This window comes from Melanotaenia boesemani, chromosome 20 (assembly GCF_017639745.1).
Source record: "Melanotaenia boesemani isolate fMelBoe1 chromosome 20, fMelBoe1.pri, whole genome shotgun sequence".
NCBI lineage: Eukaryota > Metazoa > Chordata > Actinopteri > Atheriniformes > Melanotaeniidae > Melanotaenia > Melanotaenia boesemani.
Window position 1 is genome coordinate 4070682 of NC_055701.1, and position 25360 is coordinate 4096041.

The 25360-nt window shown below is 40.6% G+C and overlaps 1 protein-coding gene across 3 annotated transcripts in view; it reads left to right on the forward strand.

The window, feature by feature from the left end:
- The window catches only part of daam2 (dishevelled associated activator of morphogenesis 2), a 107148-nt gene that overhangs the window by 19713 nt on the left and 62075 nt on the right, over positions 1-25360 (forward strand). For 2 of the 3 annotated variants that reach the window (XM_041971705.1, XM_041971707.1), the window contains exon 2: positions 17268-17555. In XM_041971705.1, the coding sequence (XP_041827639.1) occupies positions 17388-17555 (168 nt within the window). In that variant the 5' untranslated portion in view covers positions 17268-17387. Of the gene's footprint in view, positions 1-3929; positions 4168-17267; positions 17556-25360 lie in introns of those variants that run through there. The other variant, XM_041971706.1, reaches the window with a different exon arrangement.

A 25360-nucleotide genomic window follows, 5' to 3' on the forward strand; every position in this document is an offset into this window, starting at 1 on the left:
TCTCTGGAGAGACCATCTTTCAGATGTCAATATCTTCCGATTAAAGCCCTTCTTCACAGCTGTTTCTTTACATGTTGTCAGGTTTAACTTGTACATGAGGCATCTGATAGAGAAGGCATGGTTTATGAGCCTTGAGAGGACCAGCTTTTTCTAGCCCAATGTTCCATTCATCTTTTTTCCAATAGAGCACCAAGTGCCAAGTTCAAGAATGCATCCTACTTCTCACTTGACCTACTCTGCAGCTGGTTTATCAGTCGTGACATTTGCCATCCACTGTGATTTACTGTGGGCAGTCAAACAGCAGCCTCACTTGCGTGTTGAAGGAACAGCTATGAAGGACAGTGCAAGCTCATGCATGCCAAGCCATGATCTGCGGTCCTCTTTTTGGCACACAAAGTGACAATGTGGAGTTGCACACGGGTGTCTAACCTCTTATTTTCTCTCTTTCTGCAAATCGAAGGCTGTGCAAGACAAGTAAAAACAAACATTCCCTCAAAAAAGGAAAGAGTAGATGGGCCCATGGGTTGGTTGGACTTTTTTTTTTTTTTATTTGATGGTGGCATGATGTTTTTCTCAAGCATACCAAACCAGTTCCTGGCTGTGTTGGATGATGCAGAAGAAGCTGAAGTGCACTTAGCACTCGGCCTGACCAGAGCTTGAGTTTAGCCTCATCTGTTGGGGTTCCTCAGGGTTTTCTCCTGTGGTTTGGGGCAGAGAAGTTACCCTGGAGAGAAAGTAGAAGTGATGCTGCAAAGAAAGAGAGGGGTAGGTGGGGGGAGTGGACAGCATGGAGATAAGCTTGCTCTGTCTTTGAGCTGGGTTAATGGATGCGTCCCAAGGGCTCACTCAGGAATGCACCCAGGCATTACCGCTTGCAACTTAGTGTTTTCTGTCTTTTGTCCCCAGAGAAAGATGACAAATGGCATTATGACTCCCTCCTTACTCCATACTTTAGCATATAAATGGCTCCAGTTAGTGTGTGAGTGTAAATGTGATGGTTGGTATTGCATGCGAGTCCTGATTTATGGAAATGTGCACTAGGATCTTTATAAAGCTGTTGTGTAGGACGTGGAGAGTGTAAATTTGACTTTATTTTTAATTTGTTGGTTAACCAAGATACAAAGTGGTGTCAAATCAACCTAACAAAAGGAGGATAGAACTCTTTGATAACCTCTGGATTATAAATATGGATGGCTGAAGTCAACATAACAGACTGGTCATCATGTTATTCAACTTTTGTGCCAGACAGCTACTCCAGACGATGATAAGATCACTATGTATGAAATCGCTCGACTTTCGACCCTTGTCTTCAAAGAATTGGGTTGTGCTGCTGATCTGTCAAAGATGTATAAAGGTCTTGATTGACTTGCAGATATTTTTCTGAACAACAAAGTAGGCTAAACAAGCAAAAGTGGTGTCACAACATAGGTTATCAGGCAATAATGCAACCCAGGTTTGTGACTCTGGCTATGAGCTCTTTGACGTAAGAGGGATGGTGCTGGCACCAGACAGCTGACCACAAACATGGATCTGGAGCCGCATTTCTCTTACAAGATGAACTGTAATCCTAAACAAATATGTTGAATAAGAAGATATTCAGGGTGAGAGCAGCACAGATGGGGCTCCGAAGGCAGGAAGGGCAGAAAGTATTGTTTTGGTAGCTAAATTCACTCGGTTTGAGCATGCACATGGTTAAGTCGAGCTAAGGTTCTACCATACCATTTTATTTCTGAGGCACTTTAAAAACAACATAAGAGCTGACCAAAGTGCTTTATAATAGCTCTATGCAAGAGTTTTAATTTAATTTAATTTAATTTAATTTAATTTAATTGTTTATTTGGCATATGTGGTCCCTGAACAATAAAATAAAATTAAAATGAAAATTAGAATGAAATAATTTTAAAATAAAAAGATGATTATGAATAAAATTAATAAAATTAAATAAGCTGAATTTAAAAAAGCCTCAACTGGCAACAAAATAGCATGATAAAATCTCACACATACACAAACAACAAAAAAGATAAAAGTACATACAAAATACTAATGGCAGTGAACTATCTCAGACAGGGAAGTTCAAATTTAGTTGCATGAATACAATAATTTAATTTCTTTCTAACATCAACAGTGAAATTAAAAGTTGAATTAAGCATGGTTTACTTAAACTATCACTCTTTTCACATGCAGAGGAGGAATCCACTTATTGACCAAAACGCTTTGGAGTGTGTGGAGAAAAGGTTCAAGACATTCTGCTGCTTCTAACTTTCTCTATGTGAGATCATTGTACATGTCAGTAAAACCAAATTCACTGCACAGATGTTGACTGTCACTTACTAGGATTTGTGGAGATAAGGCTGTGGTTAGTCTGGAAATACTTTACACTACTACGAGTTGACGTGTAATCTGAATAAGCCAGTAACATTTTTAGATGTCTTACTAAGATTAAAACATGTACTGTATTATGTAATATTGAATATGTAATAATTAATATGTAGTTTACTGTTTTTACAAAAACATGCAAAATATGGGGCTTGGGAAGGTTGTGCATTTTAGGCCTCTGCTTGATACCATAATGAAATGAGTACATCTCTGCAACCACAAGGTCTGTTTGAATACTATTGGAGTCATAGTAAAGGGAACACTTTGTAAAGATGTGTAAATATCTGAATATGTGTTTCTGCTGAACAATAAATGAAGATGGCACCAGACACAAATAAAAAAAGTTTCAGGGTGGTCTAAAGGAAAACAAAGAAAAATATCTTTGGAAACATGTAGAGCTAAAACTTTCTGTCCATACTTGTCTGTGTAAATTCATCATGATCACGCTATTTAGAATAAATGAATAAATAAATGGAGAAATAAATAAATAGATAAATATGGATTCACAATTTTAAATATTCAGATGCTTCAGTGAAGATTCATTTTTAGGTTTTCTACATTTTCTAACCTTATGTCAATTAATGACTACTGTTTATTTTTTCTTCTATAATTTTAAGGGGGCAGGACCTTTCCATGTGCTGCTCTGTAATCTGGAACATAATCTGCCCTGGAGCAGGTGTGGTTTGCATTGTAAGTAAACCCAGAGTTAAACTTTGCATTGATCAGTTTAACGTCATGAGGTGACATTATCCACATTGTTGTTAGTTGCTGCTTGAAAAGTTGCATGGGTGGGGGGTTGAAGCGGGTGGTGGTAGTGATAGAATAGGAGTCTTCGCCCTGCCTGTTTGTCTTCATGTTATCAAAGTTACATACTTGAACTCTGCTTCACTGACTTGTCTATAATGTGGCTTTCCAGGTAACCCCCCCCCCCCCCCCCAGGCCTCCCCATCTGTCCCACAATTCCTCACATAACATTAGGCTGAGCTAATTCAGTGAACTTAACAACAAAGCCAACCTTATTCTCAATGAACGCTGATTGGATCTCAGGAAAATCCCTTTCCTGTCTGAGTCACAGGGGTAATTACTAATGGATAATGCCACATTTGGCGTGAGTATGTGCTGGTGTGATTGTGTGTGTGTTTTCATGCGTGCGTTAACGATGAGGCGACGCAACAGGAAAAAGGGCTTTTCCTTTGGGCATTTTGTAATATCCCTCCATCCACAAACTTTATTTTCTGTTTGGGTGGATTTGGGATTGCAGAGAGGGTGGGAAGCACAGGCTACCAAGGATCACTTCCTTGCCCTCTCCCTTGGCTTCATACAGTACCCACACCTACGTGTGCTGTGCATTGATGCATTCATATTCATAGAAAATCTATTGCTGCATAGCTGACATCCACATGGATGCTGTCATACGCTGGTCCTGGAATCCAGAACGGGAGGGGAGGGGAGATGAGTGATCAAAAGACAGAAAGGGAGGGGTAGGGAGAGCGGGGACAATGTCAACAGCTCAGCTCCCAGCACAGTCAGCTGAAATCCAGAGCTCAGCTCAGAAGCTCTGGGGAGAAGCAGACAAAACGCAGCGAAGGCATGGGATCTGGACCTGAGGCTCGCACTCTGAAAGGCACAAAGAGTTTTCTGAAACCAGAGGATGCAGGGATGCTTTAAAATTTTCTCTTAAGCTGTCTTTGTGGAGTGGCTTTTTTTTTTTCTTTTTCTTTTTTTCCTCTCCATTTGTTAGTGACTCAACACAGGGATAATTCATCTCGTAGCCCAGCCCCTCTGAATTGGGTAAGTAGGAGGAATTTGATTATGATACTGATACTTGTAACCCTTCCTGGTCATTGAAAGCAATAGCTACACTGAAGTGCTGTTCCGGTAGTAGAATAGCTACAGATGTTCAGGATAGTTTGTCTGTGCGATGCATCCTGCTGCTCAGTCCTGCCAGGAAAACGCAGACTACTGCAGCCGATAAAATACACAGCAAGCCCGAATACTCAGTTGAAAGCAAAAAAAAAAGTAGCTGCAGGCAATAAGAGCTCTTATTTCCACATTTTGTGTTGTTATTGGAGGCAGGACAGTACTTTAAACACCTTTCCCCCCCCTTTTTTAAGTACAGTGGCTTTATAGATCATAAAAGGCAGAAAAAGTTGGGTTTTAAGTTTAGTGGTTGTCATGTTCTGGATTTTTATTCAACAGTGTTGACAGTACTTTTTGTTGTATCACCAAGTGTGCCGGTGCAGAGACTAAGCAATGCTTTTAGCATATTTGTGATAGTCTTGAGTTTATTTTTTAGTTGAGATTCACTGAATGTCGAGTCAGGGGGTGCAAATGTCTCTGGAAAACATTGCAGGAGTTCAGGGTATTACTGTCAGAGTACAGATGCTCATATTCATTCCAAACCACAGAAGCTGGCATGTGATGACCGGGACTTGATGTCAAGCTCAGGAAAATGTTTGGCATTTAAAAAACTGAGGGAGGATGGAACTTGTTGTGTAATGGGTGCAGGGCTATTTTGGGGCAGAGACCAGGGCTGATCACTCATGTTCATCAATCACACGGTCAGCCCTTTGGTGTGAGCGCCGGCTTGGCAACCACACATTCCCTCTCTCTCCTCAGCTCAGCCTAATAGGAAACTACTGGCTAAATGTGTTGGCATCATGATGTTAGTAACTATTCTTCCTCATCTCAGTTGAAGGAAGTCAGAACTCTATGGCATCTTAGACAATGTTTTCTTCATTTGAAAACTCCTCAAGCGTCATCCCACATGGAATCATTCCCGTTCCCTTTCATAAATCCTACAAGTCTGTAAAACGCTAATCAAATTCATGCACAAGGCCACCCATTAAATTGATTAGGAGAGTTCAGCAAGTAAAAAAAAATAAAACATAAACCTCAGCATATGTGAACTTTTTCCCAGAAGTTGGTCTTTTAAATTCATGGAGAAACTGATAATAGTGATAAGAAAAAGCACAAGACAAACACTATTTCTTCAATGTTTGAGGGGCTTAAAGATTGATCAAAAACTCTTTTATGCCTTACAAGAGTTATCCATGTTATCCATGAATGTTGTTTTTGTGTTTTTTGGATTTTGATCAAGATGGTATCAATTTCCACCACATTAAAGGCTTACTCCTTAGGCTGCTCTAAATCCTCCTACATTCACGTACACGTAGGGGCAAGCAGAGTGACATTGCTAAAACATTTAGCATGTTAGGAGCACACTGACAGGAGTCAAGGACTCACATATTGTACATCAGCGTTAGTGTAGTGCTTTTTTATATTTTATTGACCATTAAAGATGCATGAGCTGCAGCTTCGGGTTTAAAAGAAGTGTGAGGGATGGTTAGTAAGCAACAGCCGGCGGTTTAAAACTCAAGCTCTACCAACTGGCACCTTGATGGTTTATTACCGCAAATTAGAGAGGAGGTCTGTAGAGCTGCTTTAATCTGATCTTTTAGTATCTAGTTCATGTAGTTTACAGCAGACTAGTTAAAGCATCTGCAGAACAAAATATCTTGGAGTCTTTAGCATAAAGGCTGCTATTCCTCTCCACCAATGGAAGTCCCCACGCTGAGTGGGTATCGAATGGCACTATTGTATCTGTGCCAGTGACACAGTTTCTGTGGCCTTATGATGTGTAAGCATATTTCTTCCTTACAGTGCTTTGACCCAGTGCAGCATTACTGCAGGCTATTTTAAAAAGTACTGGTCATTTCAGAAGGCCTTCCCTATCTGCCTTGCTATTACTGTCCCTGAGGAGCATTCCAGACATTACCCAGAAGCCCTCTGTCCTCAATGCCGCAGCTGTTGACCCTTCACCCAGCCAGGATTGGTTGCTATTCAGACTGCGGTGCAAAGAATGAGAAGTGGAACAATGGCAAGGTGACATATGCACATCGGTACAAGAATTACTGAGATAACAGTGAGTTCTGTCTCTGGTGTAAGCATGCTTGGAAGCAAACTGTTGCCTTGTTTGATAGCTCAGAAGTATAGTCTTGTGCATCTGTGTGATTTGGATGAGTTCATCGTACTGACGGAAACTGTGCATTCCTTTAAAAAGAGAGGGCTCTGGGGTGTTGGATGGACATGCAGACTCTGGGAAATTCGGCATCCTTTCTCTCCTGAGAGTCATGGTAACCAGCTCTGAGGCTGAATTCATGCCAACTGTTCTCCCCACATATAATAACACGTCTGCAGTTGGTGAGAGCTCGTGACTCTGGCGCGCTCCTCCCTGTTGAAATAAGAAAGCAATTTGACACGGCAGGAAAGTGCTTTGGGGTTCGAGGGATGCCTATGCCAAGTGTAGGATTTCATTCCGAGCCCTGTTAATATATGGGAATGTCGGAGCCTACGGAATGTGGTGTGGCCGACTTTCTTCTCACTCCCAATATTAATAGCGTAGTTATCCCAGTGATCCAGTCTACTGTATTTGATCAGAGGCCATGCACCCGTTACCCAGTGCAGAATTGGGTTAACCCTTGGCCTGTGCTTTTGTTTGTCTCCCCACCTGATTCTCCCTCTGCCCTGAGCCAACAATAACATCTGTGCTGCTAGAATCTCACGCAGCATTTGGCTGATGGAGTTTACTTGTGCAACAAGTGGATTATCTGTAGATTACGGCCACCGTCCATAGTTTAAAAAGTTGAGATGTCACAATAGGTGAAGCAGAAAACCACTTGTAAGAGCACACATGTAAACATTTCTTCTTCTGCATAGTTTCAGATTTTACCAAACAACTCGTGCCTCATTTGGTTCGTGGCTTCTATTGAGGGCTTAACATGTTTATTATAATTAGCTTCCATCTGAAACTATACATGGCTGGGTGGCTGTCGAATGCAGCTCCTACATTGGTTTTAGTTAAAGCAACAAACTCAACGGCACCACTGTAACAACCCCCTGCTACTTCATGTGGTTTGCACTGTAGTAAATGTTCCTTATATCAGGAAATGGCATTCTTTTTAATGAATCAAACTAAATGAAATGGCTTTTAATGGCATCCCTGGAGGATTGGAAAAATCTCCCCCTCCTCTTTTTCCAGTGGTTTTAGTTGAGGCATTTCCGCTTAATGGATGAGGTGGGTTACTGTGCCTCATGGCCTTGTTAAAACCAACGGTGCTTATATGTTTGTTTTCAATGAAATTGTGTTCAATAAGACCCCTGAGGATTCTCAAATGCTGGTTGTGAAAGAGTTGACAGTCACAAGAATTGAATATGTCATGTTAAAATTCTTCCACATAGAGATTGTGGTTTAGTCTAGTTTCATAATGCTGTGACTTGATGGGAAAAAATGACGAGTGGAGTCTTGACTAAAAAAAACAAAAACACTTGACAGTAAGGGATATGTGATCAGATGTCCTTACATCTTAGAAGATCAAGCAAGATCTTTCTGATCATGTTTTGGAAATAGAAGAGACTGTATAATATAATGATTTCCAGTAGAAACTTTTAAATTAAAATTACGGCTGTGGCTTTGTTCTTTCATTTTTTTTCTTTGTTTTGTGATGTTGTCGGTCCTTTAGCTTTGCTGTGCCATGAAAATTGCTTGTAATCATATTTACATCACATTTGCTTTATTAGTTCTTGCATAACATGAAGTGGTGGTCAACATAGCTAATCATAGACCAGAGTGTGTATCACAAACGTGTTCTTGATTCCTGGAAAAAAATACCTTACTTTTGCTTTGTTTTTAGCCGTTCCGTTTGTTGAAACTGTGAAACTGAATGAAGCTACTCAAAGGTTCTTTGAAGCCATAAAAGAGAGAAAGCAAACCAAGGATTTTAAGAAAAGATATCAAGAAAAGTGGCTTGCAAAACTTTTAGTTTGCTGCTTTCTTGTTTGACTAGCCAAGGATGGATTTGGTAAGCAAGACTTCAACAACTCACGAGTTGGGTTCATTTTAACTTGAGCTGATGTTTTGACTTCATTCACCAGGATGTCCTAGTAATCTTTGTGATGAAGACAACAGAGCCTGGCCTCCTATGAAGAATGTAGGCCATGGTGTAGTAGACTCTTTTGGGATTTGCTATGAAGGGTCTTAATTCCAACCTCTTTCACCCATCCATACACCAAGACTTGTTTTAATCTTCTTGGCCAGGTAGAAGTTTGACTGAAGCACCACATAGTTCCAGATATCATGGTTATCTCTCAAATTCAAAACTTAAATCTTTATCTGATAACACATAAGGCAAGAATTGAAAAATACTTGAACAACATGGTGCACCTTCCTTGTGCAGCTTTGTTCCATTTTGCTTTCTTTCGTCACCACTTTGCCAGATATACGTGAGCCTGCAAAAGTAAATACATGCCATTAAAGTAGTTATCATAGAGTAGACCAGCTCTGTGGTCAAGTGCAATACCCATCTTTTATTATTTTTATTACTATTTTCTCCTTTAAATGTCAGCCAGTCAGCATTTAGTACAGAGTGGGATGCTAGCTTATGGAGGATTGCATGCAGAGAAGTCTGTGTATTTTGCATTGGTTGAACATGTGCGGTCTTTTACTCTTATCTCGAGCTGTGAAGATGAGTACAGAAGTACCTCTATAAATCTGGCTGTAACCATGTGTGATGGACTGTGTATCCAGACAATCCTGTATGCAACTCAAGGTTTTAATTGAGTGCTTTAGCCTAGATGTCCCACCCCTCTTTGACAAACCCTGCCATTGTTTTTCTTCTATATGGTTTGTGAACACTGTGCAAACACAGACAAAAGTATGAGGAATTATTCTTACACTGACCGTCTGACAGCTGTTTGTAAACAAGTGAAAATGAAAAATGCCCCTCTGTTTAAAAGTGATTACATTAGCCTTGGAGCCTGTCTGGAAATATTTAAGCAACACTATTAACCACTAGCTATTAAAGTAATTAATAATAATTGTGGTTGTTGGTAATTAAAGAGGATGGACTTTGGCTTTTTGTCCTTATGTTGTGCATGAAGCCAGCTCTATGCTCCGATAGCTTTTTGGCTTTGACTCAACTCTCACCTCTTAAACATTATGTTGCTATTATTAATGTTATTAATGTTATTATCGGATGGGATACATGGTGAGAAACATAAGCTGCTTTTGAAACTTTGTGCTTCAAGGTCAATGTCATGTTGTTTCAGAAGTATCACTCCAGTATGAGATTTCCTGGTGCAAAGTTTGCCACTGACCCAGACGGTCTTGTCTCAGACTATGTCCTGGCGATGCTGCCTGAAGGTGCAGTTCACAGTTTGGAAAGCTGAACAGGTCCTCAGCTGTTTCACCCTTGCAGCTTCCTTTGGCTGGTTGCTGAAAGGAAGTGATTGAGGGAGAACATAAGCAAAAGAATGCATTAAAACAGTAGGGCGTCAAGACCAGGGCATGTTTCCGATCTTCTGATTCTTGACTCTTTTCCTGAAAGATGCACGTAGGCATCAGAGCACAAGCAATCTTTATCAGTAACCGAGGAGGGCATGTGTAGATGAAGCCTCAGCAAAATGCTGATGAATGTGGTTTCATATAAGCAAACATTTAGCTCAGAATGCAATGCTGTGAGAGAAGATATACTAAGGAATTTGTGTTATGTTAATTTTGTTTCTCAACAAGACCAAGACCAGGCTGTCAGTCCTAAGGAAATGTCCTCTTGAGGATCAGATGTACATAGACTGCAATGGCAGTCATGTACCCTTTTGGGCCCCAGCAGAATTGTCTAAACCAAATCATCTAGTCTATTGTCCAGATCCACATGAGAGAGACTAGTGAAAGCGCTGGCTTTCCAACATGAAATCCCTGGCAGAATGTGTGCTTTCAGAACGAGTGCAAGAATGCAGCTCATGCAAATGCAGCGTGAAATAATGGCAATTCCTCAACTGTCAGCTCTGGTCATTTGTCAGTTGAGGCTGTAGCTTGCTGCTTACCATCGAGACGTTCCCTGGAATAAATGGGTGAGATCATTCCCTAGGAATGTACGTCATGGTGTGTGTTGAAGACTTACCGCTGTGTGTTTCTATTGCATGTATGTTTACATTATTTAGATGATGGGTGTATCTTGTCATTAGTCATGCCAGTTGTTTCAGATCAATCACATATTGTTGCTTCTTTCCATAAATCTGGCCACCCATGCTGCTAAAGTCTCTGTAATTAAGGAAGCAATGCATGAATAAGACAGCTTTAATCTTTGTTGTTAGAGAGAACGAACAATAATGTGTGTGTTTGCTTTTGTGCATCTGTGTTGTGGTGTAGTGGGGGATGCTTTCCCATATGTTGCTTTAGCTATTAGATACAGTTTGCCCCCTGACTCTAACAGGGTAAGATGTATGATGTGTACATGGCTTCCCTAAGGCAGAAGCAGGACCATGGGTGGGCCACAGATCTGATGAGATCCATGGGAGAATTAATCCTCAGTGTCCCAGGTGATTTGGCCCACAGCCTGTGGTTTTGGAGTGGGAGGAAAAAGATTTGAAGGGATGGCCCATTAGTCACTGGTCAGACAGGAAGACTGTACAAAGGGAGGGCAAAGTATCTTGGAGAGGGCAAGTTGGGGGCAACATAGACAAAAAGTTTAATGGCTCCTTCACGTCAAATTCATAAAAGTTGTGTAGTTCACTTCCACACCAAGGGGTACATGCAACTTTTATATATTTATTTTTTACAAAGCAGGACTAAACCACTACATATAAGGTGATATGTAGACATGTGCCAGCAGAACAGACATTTTGCTGTGCATTTATCCTTTCTGTAGACAGATCCAGATGACTTCAGAAAAACTAGATTGTTTTTCACAGTTTTCTGTATGTATAGCTATTCTCTGGATGTAAAGTCAGACATTTCTTTTGTGCATTAGTCTGCCTTTTCTTTTCCATCCTAAACCATGTGCTCTTTGAAAGGATGAAGCACATTGAGCCATGTTTTCTATTTCCCAGTATGTGATAAATGCAATTTCCAATACAGCTTTAAAGCCACTTTAAATCAAAGTACTGAAGTTACCACATCAACGAAGACCAAACTCTAAACATTTATTAATTTGCACAGCGATGTGCACATTTGCCAAAACAAAGGGTGTTTCTTTAATTTGCGTTTTATTTGGGCATCATGGTCGCGTGATGCCCAAATGCATGCCACTACCCACCCATGTCTGCCATCTCTGGCACTGGGTGCTTACGTAAGCCTGCCTACTCCTTGTTTTCTTCCTCCATGGCCCAGCACCCTGCAGGAATGGTCCTCGTTTGTGGAAACCAGAAACAATGCATGTGCAGAAAGTGTGAGACGCAGGCACAACTCTGATCTTTTATTCAGTGCCTCTTCAAAACCTTTTTTTTCTTTTTTGTATTTCTTGCTCTGCTTGTTAGCAGTTTTATTGTTGCTGTTTGTTTTTTCCTCCCATTCATCTCCTCTCTGCAACTGCCTCGCTTCTTATGGGAAAAGAAAAGGCGGCTGGATTAGAATTCATTCATCTGTGTGCGCGCTGTGAGTGTTAGAGGAAGTTGGAATGATTGTTTAACAAATAATAAGGGAGTGAGTTGTGCAGCTTTTTAAAAAAATGGAAGTGGAAGAATTGGAAAGCAGTGGCTTTATTTCTGATTCTGTGCTCAGGATTCAAGCGTTGTTGTGCGACAGACGTTGGGAAAATTTAAATCATGCAGCCACAGATGTTTGACGGGTCATACACCTCTTCTTCTGTCTCATGTCTGCACATTCACACAGTCGCACACCAGCAGTAGGAGCAGCTCATCCTCTCCTCTCTACACCCCCCACTCCTCCTCTTCTTCCTCTTCCACTGACCTACTTCCTGACGCAGGGGATGAGACGATGAGGTAGTGGTCTGAATGAGAAGTGGCAGCAGCCTCTCCCTTCATCCCTGTCTTCCTCGCTCGTCTCTTTCCCAACACAAACCAGGGACAGTCTTCTCTCTGCTTCACTGTTCTCGCCGTGTTAGGATTAAAACCCAGTATGGGTGTATGGGCTTACATCTGAAACTCCAGTGGGTGTGTCTGAATTTTCACACACGTGTGCACGTGTGTGTCTCTTCATACTTTCTGCAGACAGGGGTATGTGTATGCATGCTACTCCATGCTAACTCATCCAGCTTTCCATTAATATTCATTGGAAAATTTTGCTTTAATTCTTAATTAAACAATTAAAATACATGATTAAATAATATCAAGATTTGATGTAATCATGTTAATTATGCACTAAATCAGGTTTTTTTGTTGCAATAATGTGTAAACAAGAAGTCCATCTTTAGAGTCATCCTGTTCAGCTGTTTAACACTAGAGGAAATCACATGCTAATTAAAATGTTGGTGTGTTATTTGCAGGCTGCTTTGTAACAGCTTCTATCCTGCCCTCTCATCTCACATATAATGCATATTAATACAAATGAATTCCCAACAAAGCAGCTCTATTTCCTTTAAATCCTTACAAAGTTGATGTTCTACTCATAAAATTCAGATTTTTTTTTTTTTAGCACAGCATCATCTGACAGAAACACTGTTTTCTTAGGTTGAAGACGACGCCTGTGTAGGGATTTTTGGCTACAGTTGCGTGAGTGCTGATTTGCTAGAAAGAAAGTTAGATGTGGCAGAATGTGTCAAAGCTGCTGCTCTGTTTCCTGCTCTCATGCCAATGCTGCAAGCTGTGATCTGGGATTTAGTGGAGCTCTTCCAGTTCAAACAGAAAATGGAACATAAAGACAAAGTTTTATTGAAAGATGTGCCTGAAGCAACAAAACAGAAAAAGAGTAATGAGTGAAAAAGGAGAAGCCAACTAATGTTACTCGTCTCAAAGTTTATATTTTGCATACCTGCCTGTATATGATGATGATATCAGCTAATGAAGACTGTATATAATATTTTGTAAACTGCAGGTTGTGATTAGTCACCTTCATGGTTTGATGATGAAATTATTCATCGCATCTTTTGGTTTGGGTCAAAGTTATTGGCCTTCTTATCAACACACAGAGTAAAAGATTATCCAGTTATGTCCAAACAGAAATCCTGTCCACTTGTCCAATACAAGTAGTATTGTCACACTCCATGGTTATAAATAGTAAGATGTCAATGTATCCGTAGGCTGTTGTTTTCTGTCGGTCAATGTTCATGTGTTGTAACATAACATGAATAATAAAGGTGTACAATCTGTAACCATATAGTCTTCTGGCTGTCTAACCAGGTCAGCCAAACCATGCACGTTTATTTTAACCACAAACATGTTTTAATCATTAAAAATTTGTGAGGAAGAGCACCGTTAGAAAGGAATCATGGATGGGAAGGAAGTAGAAAGCTAAAACAAAAGGTAACGATTATGCAGGATAAGTCTCCAACCAGTAAGGTTTTTGCTTAAAAGAGTCCAGTGTGCTGATCTCCTTATATTTGTGGTGAAGTAAATAACAGCAACATGGGTGAAAGGAACAGGTATGGAAAAGCAGAAAATGAAAAAGCTCTACCTGTGGAGCTTACAGAGAGGAAAATGTAGCAGTTGTAAAAATGTTTTCAGCTCTTTATGTCAAACCTGAACAATCTGTGCTGTGGACAAGCTATTCCATGAAATCAGTTATCGTCTGGAGAAATGTTGTTTTCTTGTTTATTTTTAGTTAGGGGATGTAATGGTTGGGTTTATTCGGTATACCAACGCCTTTTCTTGCAATAAGCGAAAAGTAAAAAGACTTTCAGGGCGAGTAAAGAATGAAGCGATTAAAGGAGGGGAAGGGGGGGATTAAAGATGGAAGGACTAGATGCACGCAGTAGTAGAGAAACATGACAGATGTTACTGTCAGAAGGGGGTTGTTGTTGGGGAAATGTCCCTTTATTCATCCTGAAAGAGGGGAATAATGGGAGATGACAGGGAGGGGGAAGAGGGTGCAGAAGTAAAAAGCCTAGTGATGAAGAGGAGGGGGTACTTAGGTCACATATGGCAATGGACACGGTCAGTTTAGGATGACTTTTAACCCAGAAATAATAAATCTTACACATATTTATTTGTGAATCTACTGTACCTCTCTGTGTATGTGTGTGTATTTTGAATCCTTGGCCTACTTTCTGTGGGCATTGGCTGGAAGCAGGCCAGCAGGACTTGTGTTGAGTGAGGACTGCCTGCACGTGGGGCACAGTGGGAGAGTGAAGACAGAAACAGACACAGACACTGGACAGGAGCTTTAGGTCATGTATTATGCTGATGGGCTTTAAAACCCCTGCAGAGCTGCCTCTTTTCCAATAGCCTCAACCAGCTGTCCGTAGCAGCAACTTGCTCACTACCATAAAGATTTTGCTTTTATAGCAATAAAGTCACTTTTTTATTAGCCAAGTGTAGGAGCCAAGGTGCATATTTAGACTGTGCTGTTTATTTGTTTGGGCTGCACAATTTTGAGGCAGAGATGCTATAATTTCCATTAATTGGCGCAGGAGGTGTTATTTCTAATTACTCACTTGGACACTTGCATGGTGGCTTTTAGACAAGGAAGCTGTGAAGGGCTCTTATATTTTATGTTGACCATCACTTGAATTTTTCCAGTTCAGCTACTACTGAAACAACACACTTCAGAGCTTACTCAGCTGCTTAAAATGACTCTTTATTTGTAGTTATAGGAGGTTTTGCAATGAATTTTCACATTGTTGCTTAACTGCAAACTTGACACTACAGCAAAGTGTGCAGAGAGCAGCTTCTCCATGCATTTTATTCTCAGGTGCTATGAAGTGTGGAAGCAGGCGAGTAGGAAAACTTTAGGATATACCAAAGTGTTCTGATGCATTCAATAAAAAGCATCAAGTTTTATAAAAAGCCTCCAAAACAATGTTGTAGGACTGTAAGGTTAAAATGGTGGAACAGCCTTTACTTCTGCCAAGATGGACAAGCCCACCATTGTCCTAACATGCAATACCATATATTACCACTAGGAGTTCGCTCTTAAACATATTTTGCTTCAATAGTCACTAATTCTAAAAATGTGACTTTCTTTTATGACATAAGTTTGTAAATGTTTCCACAACTCGTTCATCATGGTGTAATTATCTCTACTCGCTCCACACGTTCGTTATGATCTTAGTCATTTTGATAATAATTTAATATATATTAGGCTTCAAGTTTCATGTTTCCTTTTTCCACTCCGCCTTCTTTCCCAAATGTCATTGCTTTCCTCTCAAAAAATAGCTAACTGGAGGATTGAAAACAGCAGTTCAGTAATTAATGTGACTTTTCAAAGGCTAGATCCATCTTTTATTTACAACCTGTGCTGAAAGAAATTCTCACATGTGCACTGAAGCTATTTTTAGAGCAAAAATGCATCCTGTTTTCAGCCATGTCTGGTGTGAGTCATAATATGAGTCATCCTGAACTGTTCCTGGATCTCCTTGAAGACACTGTTTAATAAAAAATGTAATGCAGCTCATTTTTACTTGTGGGCCTTTGCAGGTCAGTCCTCCTCTGATGGAGGGGGAATGAAGAGATTGTCACCCTGTCTGTAATACCACTCCTGCTGGTGTAGCATCAAATGTACCACACACATGTATAAGATGCCACACATGCAATAATTGACTTCCAGCACACTGATGCAACGACTGCGAAACATTCCCCAGTTTTTTATGGTAATTCAGAATAATTTAAAGAGCAGCAAAAAAATAAGCCTTCTGATGAGCTCATGCTCAACAAACCAAAAAAAACTTTTCATTTAAACAGCCTCCAGTTCATTTGTAGCTTTGTTTCTTCCTCCCCATGAGAAAAGTGGCAGATTCACAAAAAAAAATAAATAAATAAAAAATGCCACTGACAAAAGCCCGAAATGGAAATCTGCTGTTTTCTCTTCTCATTTTTTTTTTTCTTCTTCAAGCTCCCGTCAAAGGCTCGGCGTGTTCATAAAGAATTTACCACACGGCTAATTTTAGATGGTGCATCGAGAACTCCTACACCGAACAAGAGTGAGAGGGATGGTGGAGAGTCGTGTTCAGTCAAGATGTAGTGGATTATGGCTTTTCATGGAAACTGTAGTCATAAAGTTTCACCGCTACATTAAACAGGCCTGTGCAAGGCTTCAGTCATTACCTGCTGCTTGTTAGGTTATGTACAAATATTAGTAAGGGCAAAATATTTAAAGGTATGCACTTTTAAAAATCTGGCTGCCACAGATGTTTTATTTTTGATCAATTAAATCTGCTGGATTTGCATATCCAAAGTATTTGCATAGCATGGTTGAAGTATATTTGTTCACACAATTGCTGCAGAAAGACGAGCTGTGTGAGCTGCAGTGAGCATGCTCACATTGTGTCCTTGGGGGGGAAATAAAGTGCGGTCAGTGTTTTATTCATACAATGAAGACCACCCATATTCTTTTTGTAGCATTGAAGATTTTCTCTAAAAGTGTCTTGCTTTATTCACTCCTACTCATGTTGTAGTGTATGCCATTCACTACTATTTGTGCACACTTGTGCTCTGTTTCTGCTCTGTTAACGGCGTGAGGGCACCACCGGGCCAGTTGGACACACACACTGCACATAGGCAATAGTACCTCACGGATAAGAGACTTCTTTGTTGCAGACCCTGAGGATATACTGAGGATATGATGGTGACTCCTGCCACCTCTGTGCCTTGCTGTTGGAAGAATATCAAAATGCAATAAAAAAAAATCTGGAAGGAAAATCCTCTGGATGGCTTGTAAACCAGCATGTATTGTAATTTTGTTGCTGTAATGGTTATTTTGCTCGGCTTTTCCCGGGATGCAGTCTCTGCAGGTGGCTTTGCTGTTTGTGTGACTGGTGGCCGTTACTCATGTACGTCTGCAAAACAAATTCAGGCTGCGGGAAACATAATTTTTTTCACTGCCTTGTACAAAAGAAACATTTAGCTAAAAGGGGAGGGGGTGTAATCAAGCCATAATGTAACATCAGTTGTATTTGGGATAGACCGTTAATCTAATCTTTTCCTTCTTCTGTCTCTTCCAGATCATGCCCCCTAGATAGCAGCCTCATCCTCCTCTCCACTCCCCCTCCCTGCCCCCTCAGCCCCTTCCTCCACCTTCCTGGTCCAACACCACCACTGCCACCTTTGTCTCCTCAGTCATCATGCCCCCCAGGAAGAGGACGCGGTCGGGCTTGGGCTTCCTATGCTGCTTTGGCAGCAGTGAGCCCCCAGAGATCAACCTGAAGGACAGCGTGCCGCTGCAGCTGCTGGAGTTCAGCGCCCCCATGCCACCTGCAGAAGAGCTGCATGCACGTTTCTCCGAACTGGTGGTGAGTAAAGATGGATTGATCTCTTATCATGATGATCAACTTCTGCCTTTTACTTGGTACTGAAAGGTAAATGAGCCACTTCTATTGTGGGTGCTGCAATTAACACACTAAAAATCATTCTGCCCTTGCTTTTAAAATTAGGTGAATGCAACCTAAAATGAACAGCAGCACAAGGCATTTTCCACAGTCACTTTTTAGTTAACAGTAAATAAGCTGCTTCTGAAGCAGTGTGTGAAAACCCAGCTATGCCCTTACTGCTTACATAGGAATTAAAATGCAAAGTAGCAGAAAAAAGTATCATCATTAGCATTTAGGAGTATGTTAACATGGTCTGGAAATCTGTTAATCAGTCTGGAAAGAGTATTCAGGTAATTTCCAAACTACCAAGTCAGCTTCCAGTCTTCCCAGGTGTGGACGTCCCAGCAAGTTCAGTCCAAGTTCAGGCTGTTCAATGCTCAGAGGAACTGTAAAAAACCCAAGAGCTACATCTCAGAGTCTGTAGGCCTCAGTTAGCATGTTAAATATTTGAGACGCAATATGTAACTTTCCAGCCTCAAACGTTTGCATTCCTGACTCGTTTGATGGCACAGTGACTTTTTTTATGTACATTCCTGAAGCCGTTTTCCCCCAGCAGCTCTCCGATAGTTGGCGCATCACTGAGAAAACTTGCACGAATAATTTTTTTTAGTTCGTCTTTAAAGTTTATGATGGTACAATTAGAAAAAAGATTGAACATGCACAACCACAAGAGTTCTGGAAGAAAGTAATTTGGAGACCAGACCAAAGTGGGCATGTTGGTCATAAGGCACAGAAAAAACAAACGCAGCATATCAGCACAAATGCCTCACACCATCTATCTGACAGCAAAGGCTTGATTGACATTCTAAAGCAGTGGGACAATGATCCCAAACACAGCAGCAGATCTACAACAGAATGACCAGAAACCAGTTCGGCAAAACTCTGAACTGAAAGAAAGAAGAGTGGACCAACATACCTCCAAAACCATGTGCGAGACTGATAATGCAGAACAAAAAAACCTTGACTTCAGCTTATGTAAATGTAAAAGATGCTTTAATATAAGCTGCTGAATCGTGGGGTTGCTTTAGATTTTCACACACTGTTTCTGCATTTTGGCTTCATTTTGTTTTGCGTATGATGATATGTCTGAGGTTTTATTTACCTCATCTTAAGACCTAGTAAGAACTAGATGGCTATTTTATGTTATCATACATATAAAAATTAAACAGGGTGTATTTTCTTTTTCATATGATTGTATATAAAGTTGGTTTATTGTATTGCATTGGTACAATAGAAGTTCTGGATTTGCATCTTTCCCTTAATACCTTGTAGCCTAGTTCTTTTCCTTTGCGTGTTGCTCATTATCCTGAACAAATAGGATTACAGACAAGGAATTAGACTGGTCGAGTCTTGCGGAAGGCGTCTTGATGGTTGGCTGAGGCTGTGCCCAGCCCCCATCATTGACCAAACATTCACAAATGCAACTCATCCTGTGCTATACATGCAGCCCGCCGTTGTCCTGCAGTCCACATCCTGTGCACAGCTCACATTCATTGGCAGAGGCTTTATGTCTGAACCAGTGCCAGATGGGGACATGTGCCCACATTGTGGAGAGGGATCAGGGCACAGCTGTCAGAATGAAGAGGTCTGCAGTGGATTTCAGCCGCAAACTGCAAACTGGCCTTGGCTTTGTTGTTTCTCATTCTTTAATATAGTTCCGCTCTTTGTTTATTCTCAGTCCTTTCACCATGGTTGCACCTTTTTGTTTCCCTTTCATCAATCTCAGGTTTCCTGAATCATTCAAATTCTCTCAACATTATGTTGAGTGGCATGACTGCATGTCTGTCTCTGGTGCTGTTGAGACATGGCAAATGCTAAACACCAGGGTCTGCAGGATGTATCACTCCACTGTTGGGTTAGGTTCAGGAGATTAAGCAGAATTTAATTCATGATGGGAAACTTATCAGGGGTCAATGTTTTTCCAGCTTACTGATCAGACAGACCCTTGTTTGCTGCTTAGACTCACTTATAATCACTTGTAATTCACAACCTCGTAAACTTTAGTAGCCGTAGGATATTTATTTTCTTGATTTTAGGAAAATTTAAAGATTAAGATTACAGTAATCAAGTCCCTGATTGCCTCAATCAGTATCCTTAGATTGGAATGACCCAGTGGCGTTACAGCTGTGTAATGTAAAGATTACTTCTGAAGGATCAACAGGTTGCTGGTTCACACATCCGATGCCTCACATGGCTTAGGACTTAATCTGAAGCAATCAGTGACCTGCTTTTATTTGCATCCTGTACGTTGGGATAAAATAAAAACATGCTTGTCATATGGGAGCGTTTAGCCAAATAACAACAGTCTTCATGGTTGAGAGGACAGAATGACCCACAGCTTCTTCTGGGCTGAATATCTGAACTTGAGATGAAAGGGACACACATGGTTGACTGAAGAGGAAACGGAATATTAGTTATCTGCCCTTGATTTGAAAACCTCTGGAGTTTTTATGCAAGAAGAAAATGAAGGTTGAGAATTTTCTAACTTGATTTGCATTCATAGCTGTGAATATATTCATAAAATGATTGATGTTTCCATGATTGAGAAATCTGAAATGTCATCATCCAAATGCAACCCTAGCATCCTCTCCTGCTAAAGTTAAGAAGATAAAAAGATACTCCAGCTGTAAGATCATTCAGCCTGTGACACTTTGATTCATGTCTGCTTTGATTGTGACCAACGCATGAACAGATTCTACCGAACTGAGGTCATATGGGTCCTCCACATCTGTTTTACTGATCCTGCAGCCGACACGCTAACACAGAAATGACCAGTCATCCAAAAACTAGTACAACCAGACCTCTCAGAGAAAAGTCAGCCAGCCCGGTCTCACTGCTTGTAACTCAAGCAGAGAGCGGATGTAGGGAGGCGAAGAGCTATGCTACGGGGAAGGAAATCAAGAAAATGGAGAATAACACTACAAAGTATATTTCCATGGCAACGGGAGACAGGGATTATTGTTATGAAAGCCTTTCCTGATGAGGGGAATGAGAGTCTGTGGAGACTCTGGAATGGGAGCGACAGATCTGGGCCAAACGGTGGAGAAAAGTACCTCCATGTGTCCTCACATCCTTAAAGGGGTCTTCCACTGGAGATAGAAACTACACAGTGCACACTCAGCATACACTTTATTTGTGGAAGAAAAGGCTGACATGTTTCGACTGTGTCCGACTTCGTTGATGACATTCTCAACTCTAAAAGAAAATGGGAAACAGAAACTCCGGTGCATGGACAGTTAAAATGACTTAGATTACTTATTATTAAGATTAAATTAATTTATTTGGTTATTTTCAGTTTTTTTTTTATATATATATATATTAAATATTATTAGGATAAAAAGTCTGGTTAGCTGAACCTGATAACAGTATGATAGCTTAAATATAGTCAACCTGCCTTCGGACAGATCTCTGCTTTCAACAACCTACCTCTGTTTTTTTATCTTCATAAAAAATGCAGGTGTAAGGAAAGGGCTATGAAACAAACCTGACATGACATATTTTTTCCTGGTCTGTTGCTCACAAAACTAATATTGCAGAAAGAGCATGTGTGGGATCTATTCTTGGTTTCCATGTGTAAAAACTCAACTGTGCTTTGACAAATGCAGAGCAACCCACTCAGGGGAAAGTCTGAAACCTGCCTCTTCGTCTGTTTAAACCCATATGAAAGCCTCCTGTGGACCTGGAAGCAATCGCCGCTGATTTTGACACAATAAGTAAAGACCACATCACAGGGACTGGTGCATCACATCAGTTAAACTACACATTTGCATCTGGCAGCAGTTGCCTGTTTTGCAGTTCTGAGTCTGTTTTTTGGATCACGGTGCAGTTTCAAGTATTTCTTTCCACCACCGCTTCTAGGTTTGCACGCATAGTTGATATAGAGACCATGTGCAAAGTCTGCCAGTGCACCAGGAACGTTGACAAATTTATTTTTGTTTGTCAAGGCTGTTCACTGCTAATAACTTTTATCAATAAATAAGAAATTGCTCAGAGTTGAGTAATTGAAAGAGGGTTCCCCTCAATCATTCTGGTTCTTGGGTTCATTTCTCATTGGTGGCAGCTCAGTAAACCAAAATGAACCTTTTTGTTTCTACAAAGAGAAGCCAAGTGTGAGGTTGTTTAGAGACAGTCAGACTGGCATTTACAAGTTTCAGCCGATAACAATGAGCGTTTACTGTGGAAAGGTCGGCATATGGTCACAATCTGTCGACACATTTACAAGAGTCCATACCGAGCTACTAGAGCACCACTGAGCTTCTCCACACTCAACATCTGTGTGGTGTTCTTCCATTTTAAAGGTTAAAATTTCAAATGAAAGCTGTCTTTTTCTTTTGTCAGTTATTTAAAAGGAAGAGCCTGTCTTTACACACCTGCAATGATTTGTTGTGCATTGAGAGGACGTAACGTACAGTGTATCAGCCAAATTGGCACAGCTGGATCAGGTCTACTAGGCCAACATCTGGAGTTTACAATACTGGTGGAGATTAGTGTGCATGTTCTATCGGCTTTCCTCTCTGCCCTCATTTTTCTCTGTTTGTCTGTCTTTCTTTCTCTATCTCATAATTTGGGACAGTTAAATCCCACCTCTCTAAACAGTCGTCCAGCTGTGGTCCAGATGCAGAGTCAGTTATTGAAAATGTGTCTCCATCCTATATGATTTCCAAATATTGTTCATAACAGAATAGAAATTATGTTCTCAAAGTAGCAATAGTAAAATTAGCATTTCTAATTCAAAACTCCATTATGTGTTTCCAGGAAAATGTCATTCCTGAAGTCCTCTCCCAAAGTTCCATCCAGTACGACTGTCTAGTTAGACTCTAGCTGGAGTTGCATAATGGCAGTGAATGGAAATGTTCTCATTCCTCTGGGCAATGGGAGTTAGTTTCCTTCCTTGTGTACACCCTGGGATGCACCCATCTTTCCTTTCCGTTTCCCTCCCTCCTCTTACATTTCTCTAACTGGCCTCCCAGTTCTAACGCCGTCTTCCCTCCTCAGCCTGTGCTCGCTGTCCTGATTCAGCCTTATCATGGAGGTGGCAGAGCTTTAATGAGGAGAAGCTGTTGGCCAGCTACTGTCTGACTCATCAAAGAACGCAGACTATGACTCGTCTGAATGCTTCTAAACGACTTTAGTTCAGTATGTGTGTGAATGCAATGATGGTTTGCAAAGATAAGCAAAATGACAAGAATAAAAAGTTAATCTTTGACCTTTTTCTGATTGCTGCAAAATAACTCAGATGTGGTTTTTGGATTCTGCATAAAACTACTGTAGACTGTAAGGTGGAGACTGGGCCCAACATGCACACACAAAACAAACTCACTGTGCCTTGTTTGGGTCAATAATGGCAGCTACAGCTTCCTATGGGTCCCCTGGAGGCCTCATATGACTTCCTGCCATCTTGCCTGTCTTTCCCTCCCTGTCTCACATGCAGACTGCTGCAGGATATGTGTAGCTACAGAATGCGTCTGCATATGTGCGTCCTCTCAGCCAGGGCTGTAAGACCTCACATGAGGGAAAGACATTCATATCCTTTCCAGAAATGCCACTTCACAGATGCACGTGCACGAGGGAGGATGTCACATTTCCCACGTAGGTGGAACCTGAAGCATTTCCAGTCCACAAAGACGCACCCATTCCCACTTCTATGCCAGTCACTCACACAAACTCACTGACTGATCCTTAATTCTTTATGGTAACCCTTTACTTTGTCTTGAATTCAGGATGTTAATCCTAAATGTAGCAACATGAACACTTTCATCCACTATTCCTACTCTTCTTCATGTTTCTGCTCTCATGCCTCCTCGACCTCCTCTACTGTGCTTCATTTTTTGTCTCCATGCACTTAGTTGCTCATTTCCTGATGTGGAGTGTAAAGTAAACATTAGTAGGATTTTTGTTTTCTCATAGCACTGTGACTTCAACCTCATTATACAGCTCATTGCTTTGTTTACCTTTACACTGTATCTTTATGTGTTGGATACACATTTAGTCTCTAATTAAAATGTTGCATCTTTTGATTTCATCATTTGTTGTTTCATTATAAGTTATAAAAGCTAACGGATGCTATCTGAGCGTCCCCTCTGAACACTCTGAAGTCCTGCTTCATGTGTTCTACTTTACTCAATCTGAAGTCTACTGAAGTTCTTTGAAAGGTTGCTTTCATTTTAATTCGACATGTCTGACACCGAGTGACAGAGCAAGTTGGTTTTCTGTGAACATCACAGCCAGAATGTTTTTTTAAGTGGAACATAATTCATTTGGTGGTTCTGGATGAAATTTGAAAGGTGTGTACTCTTTCCTTTCAAGCACCGGGTGTAAAAATATTAGCTATGGTTTGGATGAAGCACCACCTGAAACATGCTGGTGCAGGAAGAGGAGGGGGGCACATCAAGAGGTGGAAAGTGTTGCTTTTATTTTGGAAGAACAAAGGAGCTGCATATTTTTTGAGGGTGTTTTGCTCAGGTCATGAGGAGAGTCCATGTGATATGGGTCTGGTATGGGTGCACGTTTGGAAGGTGGTGGGAAAGAAATGGAGGAATATTGCATAACTGGAAACTAAAGTTCTCTAACTGGCATGACATAAACATTCCTCCATCCTCTCCGTGTCCACAACTTCATTCTTTCCCTTTTCTCTGCCTCAAACGGAGACCAGCACTGTGTGAACCTGAAAATTTCATTTAAAGTTTGTAAGAATGCTGCCATTGCTCCATCCCTGTTTTCCTGGTCATGGTCTCCATACTCAGCTTTGCCTTTATCCCATTCATTCCCTTGGAAACTTATGTAATCATAAAATAATGGCTTAATGGAATTCTTTAAAAAGAAACAAAAACCATGCCCATGTGCGCCTTATCCTTTAAACTGTACAGTATTATTGTATAAAATCTTAATAAAACCTGAAAATATTTAGGTTTTTCTAATACAAAGACAAAAATACTAAATGTTAAAAATTGGACAGAAAAATAATGTTTCCCATCTTCTACACTGCTTAATGTCATTATAAAGTCCAGACAAGTCTCTGTACCCAAAAGATGAGGCTGAAAACCAGTACTGAAAGTTTGTGATCTTCAGGATCTCAGGCAGCGCTGCATTAAAAACAGACCTGATTCTGCAGTGAAAGTTGCTGCGTGGCCTCAGGAATGCTTCTAAAAGCAATCATCAGTGAATACAGTTCATCTTGCATCCACAAATTAAGTTAAACCTTCTAAAAAAAAAAAGAGAGAGACAAAAACAAAGTAAATTCAGACAATGCTGACTTATATTTTTAAATGGACTGAGGTTCGGTGGAAAACTGTTTTTCTGTTTGGAAATTATGGCCACTGCATCCTCTGAGCTAAAGAGGAGAGAAACCATCTGGCCTTTTGTCAGCACACTGTTAAAACACAGCTTTGGTGATGGTGTTCAGCTACATCACTGCATGTGCAGCTAATACAGAGTAACTAATGGTATGCACGACTAAAGGTTTTACAGCTTGCACAACTTCTGCTCATCAGTAAAGGTACCATTAATGCTAAACCATATGCATGTTTCGGAGCAACATATTCTGCCTTTTTCATCAGTTCATGCTTGTGTAAAACATGATTAAATATACTGTCTTTGTACTAATATTAATTAATTGTGTTGTTTTAAACGATTCAACTTTGTTTTCAATTCCACTTTCCAATTTTTTTGGGAGACAAGATTGTAGAATACGGATCTCACATATGCCTAAATCTAATTTTGCTGATGCA